The 8,968-nt window shown below is 41.6% G+C and overlaps 1 protein-coding gene across 1 annotated transcript; it reads left to right on the forward strand.

Annotated features, from left to right (window-relative positions):
• Positions 1 to 5,199: 5,199 nt before the first annotated feature.
• On the forward strand, positions 5,200 to 8,055 carry gje1a (gap junction protein epsilon 1a; the record flags this gene model as incomplete). The annotated part of the gene is made up of 4 exons (XM_084000892.1): positions 5,200 to 5,238; positions 6,001 to 6,183; positions 7,064 to 7,261; positions 7,858 to 8,055. 4 exons carry the CDS (start codon positions 5,200 to 5,202, stop codon positions 8,053 to 8,055), a joined length of 618 nt encoding a protein of 205 aa, XP_083857018.1.
• Between the last annotated feature and the right edge of the window lie 913 nt (positions 8,056 to 8,968).

Genomic DNA, 8,968 nt, shown 5'->3' on the forward strand with positions numbered 1-8,968 from the left:
TGTAATTAAGTAAATGTTACTTAATATCTTCACAACTGTTATGTTTTATGGTAAGTAGAATTTACTTGATACTGGCAAGTGAATGTTACTTGATATTGCAGCATTAAATTTTACTTAAATCATTTGCGTGCAAATACTTACAATAATTTTTTTAAGTAAATCTTATGAGTTATTTTTTTCAGTGTATAATAGATCAATACTTTGGTCAAGTAAACATGCGACCATGGTGTTTGATTCCCGTGTTGTCTCTACTGTCCACGACCATACCAATTAAATCCAACAAAGCCATAACAGTTACTATAGTAACGACTAACGTAGATACATTGCTGTCAATAGAACAAATAGTCTTGTTTTTTACAACTACCTCCGGATAGAAAACAAGCAGGTAATTTGAATGAGAACAATAGTAACGAACGTGAGTTTAGCTATCATGTTTTTCACGCCCTATCACCGTTAGACAAATCTGAAATGATGGAAGAAACATACTATTTCTGTGTGCACGAACAAGTGTTGCTATGGTAGGCTATTTATTCAGTTTTGGGGAATCACAGTCTCTAGAAATCATCAGTGGCTCTGCTGACAGGGACAGCTAACGGCGGTAGCTAAGCTAACGGCAGTAGCTAAGCTAACAGCGGTAGCTAAGCTAACATCAGGACGTCAGCTGTTAAAACCCTCCTCTTGTCAGACACCATATGACACTAGGCAAGGCAAGGCAAGGCATCTTTATTTATATAGCGCATTTCATACCAAGGCAACTCAATGTGCTTTACATAAAGACAAAACATTTAAAAAAAAAAGAAGCTTAAGACAGAATAAAAACAAACAAAACACTAAAAACAGAGTTAAAAGCAAGAGCAAATAAAAGTAAAAGAAAAGAAAAAAAGATAAAGTTTTAAGTTCTCAGCTATAAGCACATGAAAAGAGAAATGTTTTTAACCTGGATTTAAAAGTGCTCACAGTTGGGGCTGATTTCAGTTCTGCTGGTAGTTTGTTCCACCTGTGTGCAGCATAACAGCTAAATGCTGCTTCACCATGTCTGGTCTGAACTCTGAGCTCCACTATCTGACCTGAGTCAGTAGATCTCAGAGCTCTACTGGGTTTATACTCTACTAACATGTCATTCATATATTCTGGACCTAAACCATTCAGTGATTTGTAAACCAGTAGCAGAACTTTAAAATCTATTCTGTAGCTGACTGGGAGCCAGTGTAAGGTCTTAAGAACCGGGGTGATGTGATCTGATCTCTTTGTTCTGGTTAAAACTCGAGCTGCAGCGTTCTGAATGAGCTGCAGCTGTTTGATACTTTTTTGGGGGAGACCAGTCAGAAGACCATTACAGTAGTCTAGTCTACTGGAGATAAAAGCATGAATCAGCTTCTCCTGATCAGTTTGGGACATAAAACCCTTAATTCTGGATATGTTCTTAAGTTGATAAAAGGCTGATTTGGTGACTGATTTGATATGGCTGTTGAAGGTCAGATCAGAGTCTATCAGCACGCCAAGGTTTCGGACTTGGTCTTTAGTTTCTAAAGACAGTGACTCAAGGTGTTTACTGACAGCAACCCTCTTCTCTTTATTTCCAAAAACAATGACCTCAGTTTTTTCTTGATTTAACTGAAGGAAATTTTGGCTCATCCAATTTTTGACTTGCTCTAAACAGTGACATAATGACTCTATTGGACTGCAATCATCTGGAGACAGTGCAAGATATATCTGTGTGTCATCTGCATAACTATGATAGTTGACATTAGAGTTCTGTAGAATTTGACCCAAAGGCAGCATATACAGGTTAAACAGAAGGGGTCCAAGGACTGACCCCTGAGGAACTCCATTAACTCCACTACTTCAGTTAGCTCAGTCATGTTGTAACTCAGATATCCGCCTGAAAAAATACTTTTTCATGGACCGTTTATTGAGTCACACGCTCCCACACAGGTAACCGTTAGCCCGGCTAATCTATGATAACCATGACTAATTACAAAAACATGCACACAGAAATAGCAACGTTTGTCCAGTCATTGGTTTTATAAACTTTACAAACATCAGATTAGTCTAAACGATGATATAGTGACGTGAAAAATGAGATCTAGGCCTACTGTATATAGCAAAACTCTTGTCCGTCACTATTGTTCTCATGCTGGTTCTACCCGGAAGTACTGTATGTGTAAACAACTAGACAATTCATTCTACAGTCAACGTGTCTATTATTGTAACAGTGGAAATGGAAACTAACGTCCAGGACCACCATGGCAATGGAAAATCTGAAAACGATGACTTCTCATTGAGGATTCTTGAACGTTGGTCCAAGACGTCTCTTAAAACCACCTGAAGGAACTTGTTTTTGGCTTCAGAGACGGTTTATCAGTTGTGTTCCTTCAGCACCACGGACAGCGCCATGGTTACATCAATGTACATCACACAAGAGTCGTCCCAGAGCCTTTGTCATCGCATCATCCCGTCCTCATCCTTCATCTGTTGCTGAATGAAGTCCTGACGTTCAGATTTGAGGAAAACCTGTGCTAATTAGTTCCTTATTGATGAGGCTAAAGCACTTATTGAAAAAACAATGGTTCAGGAAATAAAGTGACAGAGATGAACAGGTCTGAGGTCAGAGAAACTATCCTCCTGATGACCTTTAACACCTACAGGTGAAGCTGTGACTTGTTAAACCAACCAGGAACCAGGAGCGTTTCTCTCCAGCTCTTCCTGGTTGGGGCCCAGCTCTGTGAGGCGGCGCCATCTGGAGCCGGTGATTCTGCTGCTTCACTCAAATGGACTTTTAAATGTTGACAGCCTGTTTCTGTCTCTGTCTCCGTCACAGATGGCAGCGCATGGAAGGCCTGGCACCACATGAGCCACATCACGACCCCGAGGTCATTTCCTGTCTCTTAAATTAGAAGCGTACATAAATCAAAGTGAGTTATTAAAAACCAGGCCTGATTTTCTGCTGTTTTTTTACTGATGTAAACAAATTAAAGTGGGTTGAACTGTATCAGTACACCTGATGTGTTAGACTGAGGAGGGTGGAGATTACACTTTTGTGTTTTTTGATAGATAGATGAAAACACCATCATGAATTTAAAACACGATAAATGTGCTCGTTAATTCTTTCTATGTGGATGTTTCCTTAGTTAAAAATTGTAAAATTAACAAAAGAAAAGTTCAAATGAGGCTCAGTTAGAGACAAGTTCATTAACTCATTCACCCAGAACTTTCAAATTATTATTTCATATTATAAGATGATAAATTAATGTGGGAAAAACATTAAAAACATTACGGGTAATCTTATCTCATATTATATTGTATTATATTATCTTTTATCTCACTCTGCTGACCTCAGAACAGATCTGTGGGTCGTGTTGTGGTGACCGGACCTGAGTCTGAGCCAAGGCGCTCTTTACGCACCGCTCGGGCTTCGTCCTCTGCTGCGTTTCCGAGCCAGCACTTTGCTGTCAAACCTCCATCAAGCTTCACACAGTCAGGAATGGTGACGCCGGAAGCTCTGGGAATGGCCCTTCAAAATAAAAGGAAGTAATTCTCCATCAGAACTGCAGTCTGCCAGAAACGGCCCAGGTTTTTTTTTTTTTTTTTGTCTCACAGAGAAGTGGTGAATCACGTGACTCCTCTCCTGGTTGTGGATCTTATTTTCAGTATAAACAGTTTATGTGATTTTATGAACCTTGGATACATGTAGAAACACATCAGACCTACTGTAGTAATATTTCAGTTATTAGCCTCCATCATACTTTTGCATTGTACAATTTTTTGTTTTCATTGTTTAGTTTTATTGTTCTAGTTTATGAATATGCTGTTACATTATTCCTGTTCCTAGTGTTGAACTCTTCCATCAGCAGGGCCGTTGTATAATTCTAGGGGCCCAGCGCCCAGTAGGGCCCACAAAAAACCCCAGTAGTCTAATCTTTGTATGACTGAATTATTCTGCATAAGACCCTGACTAATACTCATAGTAATGCTGCATTAGCATCAAAACAAAGTAGGCTAAATAAAAAATGACAGTCTAAGAAAAAAAAGTGGAAAAGTCAGGGGGAAGGGGCCCACTTTACTATTCTTTCAGGGGGCCCAGAATTCCTAGCAACGGCCCTGTCCATCAGCCTGTGTCCACTCTCACGCGCGTCCGTGTTTATTTTGAACAATGCGCCCGGAAGTGAGCCGGGTTAAATCCTTCTGGCTTAACTGTGCTCTCTGTCCCGCAAGGTCCCGCAACTGGCATGAGTTTAGGATCCCTGAGTGGAAAAAAGAGGGGGGAATGAACAACACGCCGCCTGGATTACGGTTGGTGTGTGGACTTCCATTTTATTTCACTTTGTCCAGTTTTGGCTTTTGGGATTTGAATTTTGATCGTGGGTTTTCTTGCTGTGTTGGTGGCCGGTTGGTCGCTCGTGGCTCGCCAAGGGACTGTATTTGGGACAACAGCAGCTCCGTGAATGCTCTTCCAGAAGTATTTGCAGTGCAGGGTGTGTTGTCATCACTCTTGTTTATGATTTTTCTTTTTTTTTATTATTATCATTTTATTTTCCTGGTAGAGATTTAGTCATGTGACCAATGTAAATCAGGAAATATGAGAAAGACAAACTCCACAAAACAGGTCATTTTTTATGTCAAAATGTGTAAAAAAAAGAAAAGGAAAGTGTTTTATTGATGATATTTAAAGTAGAAATGTGCAGTTCTTACTCAGCTAAACATACAGTTTTTATAAACGAAGCTCAAAATCTTGAAAATGACTTTTTTTTCAAAAAATGAAGAAAAATCCAGGTTCAGTTTGAGCTCCCATGATGCTTTAGCAAACCAGGTGCATTGTATTTTTGTTGCATGTTTGCCATCTCTCTCTCTGCATTGTGTGCGACAGGAGGTTGTTTTTTTCGCTGACATAGTTCTATAGGGATTATAATGCAGGGACCACATGCCCTCCCAGGCCATTGTTGCCCCCCACCCCCCCCTCCCCTCGTCTCTGTTGTCCTCTTTCTACCGAGCGAGTCAATTGATGGAGGGATAAAAGGAAGAAAAAAATATGCATTGACACGGGCTTTCAGGACAGAGAGAGAGAGAGGGAGAGGGTTCAGTTGGAGATTTTGGAGCCCGACCGTTGGTGGCCTTTAACTGGTGCCAGCAAAGCGAACCGGGCCATGAGGGCCCAGAGCAGCCCCGGATATAAACTGAAGGGAGATCGAACAGCGAATCATGTCTTTAAACTACATCAAAAACTTCTATGAAGGATGCGTAAGTAGATCACAATGCGACTGCCACTGTGGGGATTTTATTGTTGCTTCCATCCATCCAGGACTCTCTCGCTCACACGCTCGCTCGCTGACACTTTCCAGCCTTTCAGGGTTTGACAGTAACAGAAGAGCAACGGAGGAACAATTATCCCTCTGGAGGCCCGAAATGAAAAGACATTGATCTTTTTTCATTCTTGTTTTGTTTTTTTTTCTTCTTTTGCCTTTGTTTTTTTAAATCCATCTCCTCCTCCCTCTGTCTTTATGCGGCTGAGTGACATATTTGTGAGCCAAAAGGCCCTTTGCTTTGTCAGAGTGTCATTTAGGGCTTTTATTCTGGTAAACATGAGTCAGTGTTAGTGTCAGAGCAGAGCAGGTAAAGAGAGGAGATGGGAAATGTTTCCTCTGAATGGGTTTTGTTTTAGCCTTCAGAGCTCAGGGCCTCAGTGAGCCGCTGGTGCAGCTGCATTTATCTGGCTGACAGAAGCTCTTTTCTCTTTGTCTCTCTCACTGTGTGTGTTTGTGTGTGTTTGTGTGTGTCCCCATGTGTGGCCCTATGCACATTTGTGCGGCACTCTGAATGCTTGTTTGCATGCAACATATGTGTGTCTTTCTGTGCATATAATGACTGTCTGTGCTCCTGGTTGTGTGTGTGTGTGTGTGTGTGTGTGTGTGTGTGTGTGTGTTTTAATGTGCATGTGTTCCATTGTGTAATTGGGCCGCTCGCTTACGTGTCTGTGTGTGTGTCTGTGTGTGTGTGTTCCAGCTCAGGCCTCCTACGGTGATAGGCCAGTTCCACACCTTGTTCTTCGGCTCGGTGCGGATGTTCTTTCTGGGCGTTCTTGGCTTCGCTGTCTATGGGAATGAGGCGCTGCACTTCAGCTGCGACCCTGATCGCCGAGAGCTCAACCTGTACTGCTACAACCAGTTCAGACCCATAACACCTCAGGTATCTGAACTTAACTAAACCTAACTTAACTTAACTTAACTCAAGATGGTCCTTCTGAGTTCTATCTGCCAATATAAAAACACATTTGAGTTCAAACTGTGACTTCATTACATCGTTTGTCCACCAGAGGGGTGTGAAAAGTCAATTTGACATTTCTTATAGCTCAACATTTTGGCAAATTGGCCCATAATTGCTATAGTCATAGCAGTTCATTGCCTTTATTTGTTGTTGCAAGCCATTTTTAGAATGGCGGAGCAGAGCCGTGAGCTGCTCAGAGCTACGCTACGTACGGAGGCTCATGGGATTTCTTGGTTTCCCTCATCAAACTCATCAAATACACAATCCAACAACTCCAAAACGCTCTGGTGGACAAGTTGTGACCTGCACATTCATCACGCTATGAGATAATAACAGAATGTTACCAGACAGAGTTGTTTTAGAGGTAAATTCATGCAAAACCGCTGATGTGTGTTCCCATCTGGGGGCAGTTTTTCAGCAAGCAGTCTCTAAAACAACTCTGTCTCATAACGTTCCGTTATTATCTCATAGCGTGGTGAATGTGCAGGTCACAACTTGTCCACCAGAGTGTTTTGGAGTTGTTGGATTGTGTATTTGATGAGTTTGATGAGGGAAACCAAGAAATCCCATTAGCCTGCGTAGCGTAGCTCTGAAAATAGCTTGCACTGACAAATAAAGATAACAAACCTACTGCTATGACTATAGCGATTATGGCAATGGGCCAATTTGCCAAAATGTTGAACTATCCCTTTAAATCTCCCCGCAAAAACCGATCATGTAATATGTAATATATTGACACAGCATTATCCTTTTTTCTCCTTCCATTCTCACCCCCTCCCTTCCTTACTTCGGCCTTCTGCAGGTCTTCTGGGCGTTACAGTTGGTAACAGTTCTAGTTCCTGGGGCGGTGTTCCACCTCTACGCAGCCTGTAAGAACATCGACCAGGAGGAGATCCTCGAACGACCCATCTACACCGTCTTCTACATCATCTCTGTTCTCCTTCGCATCATTCTGGAAGTCATCGCCTTCTGGCTGCAAAGTCACCTCTTTGGCTTCCAGGTCTGTCTAACATTATGAATTTACTTTGGTGTTCGCCAATCGTCTTGTATCCATCCATCCAAGGTTAAGTTGCTAATTATGATAGGTACAATCAGTCAAAAGGGTGTGCAGGGTAGGTTATCCTTTAGATCCTTTTCACCACCAAACTTCATCCAAGGAAAAAAACTCTTAAAATCTTAATCCTAATCTTAAAATAGTCCAATTGATGGTAGTGGGATTTGCAGTTTCATGAAGATTCACATGTAAAGGTCTGAGATATCCTCAAGAGACAGAACTTAGTAGGGTGTAGTCTCTGCTGATGATTGAAGATTGAGGAGTGGTGTTGTTGGGTAGCAATGGTACCACCTAGTTCTGGAGTTAAAAGGCCAATATTTCAACTTTTACACAGTATCTCATCGTAAACACACAACTTCTCAAGATAATTGGTCCATCTGCAGTTGCTGCCTCTGATCAAATGCTAGGTACATCTGATAAGACTTTGTATGAATCGGTGAGAGTATGATTTGATAATAATGTGTCATCTGTATAAAACTGTACCTGCAAGTTCAGACAGTCATGAAAGTATTACTGCCCCATGTTTCTCTTTTTCCCCACAGGTCCACCCACTGTACATGTGTGATGCCAGTGCTTTGGAAAAGACCTTTAACGTGACTAAGTGCATGGTGCCCGAACACTTTGAAAAAACCATCTTCCTAAGTGCCATGTACACCTTCACTGTGATCACCATACTCCTCTGTATTGCCGAGATATTTGAGATACTCTGCCGGCGGCTCGGTTATCTCAACAACCAATGACACACGACACATACGAACAAACGTGCACGCAAGAAATGACTAAGGGTGAAAATATATGACACTATTTCTGCCGGGTTTTTTTTTATCAGGCTCTTTGTTAGCTACCGCTGGACTTTTATAAAACAGGAAGCTAACGTCAGAGCGAAACCTCACCTGTGGTCCATCGTGAGTGAGTTGCACAAAGAAATTTAAGAATGTGCGATAACGTCAGAGCTGGCAAGTCTGAAATATTTTCTAGGTGTTTTTTGCCCTTAACTATAGAGTGATCACCCCTAGTCGTATTTCAGATATCAGTGGGTCTGTACTGGCTGTGTCTAAAGGGTCTTGTATGGACGTGGTCGCCAGAGAATAAGCACCTCTGACTCTGAGCTGCTGAGGGATGGGATAGAAAGATTTCTGGTTTTCTATTTTGACACAAGATGGCTGAAAGAGAGGCGTCAGCTTCACAGTGTTTCTAAAAACTGTGACCATGGTCAAATTAGAGCACTAGGAAATAACAGTCGTCTCAAACTCGGTGGCCCATAACAGCTTGAAGGTCCCTCAAACCCTGATTGTGGATTTGTACCTCAGATGTGACACTCTGGAAGCATTACCTGCACATATTTTTGCCATTTCCTTAAGGACACGGCATGCACTGAGTTCATCAAAGTTCATCAAAGCAACTTGATGCATCCTCTCCGGACTTAACTTAAGGAGCTCCAAAACATGACCAATGCAGCTCTATTTCAAGATATTTCTAGAGTTTCAGAAAGCTTTGATGAAAACACACCAAGTCTTCATGTAATGTAGTAACAACCAACAATGCAAATGATAACCAGTCACGTAATTATGTAAAAAAAAAAAACACACACAAAAAAAACAAAAAAAACATCCGCAAATAAACACAGTTAGCTTGTCTTCCAGGTGCTGATCA

Source organism: Trachurus trachurus (assembly GCF_905171665.1).
Source record: "Trachurus trachurus genome assembly, chromosome: 24".
In the NCBI taxonomy this organism is placed as follows: domain Eukaryota; kingdom Metazoa; phylum Chordata; class Actinopteri; order Carangiformes; family Carangidae; genus Trachurus; species Trachurus trachurus.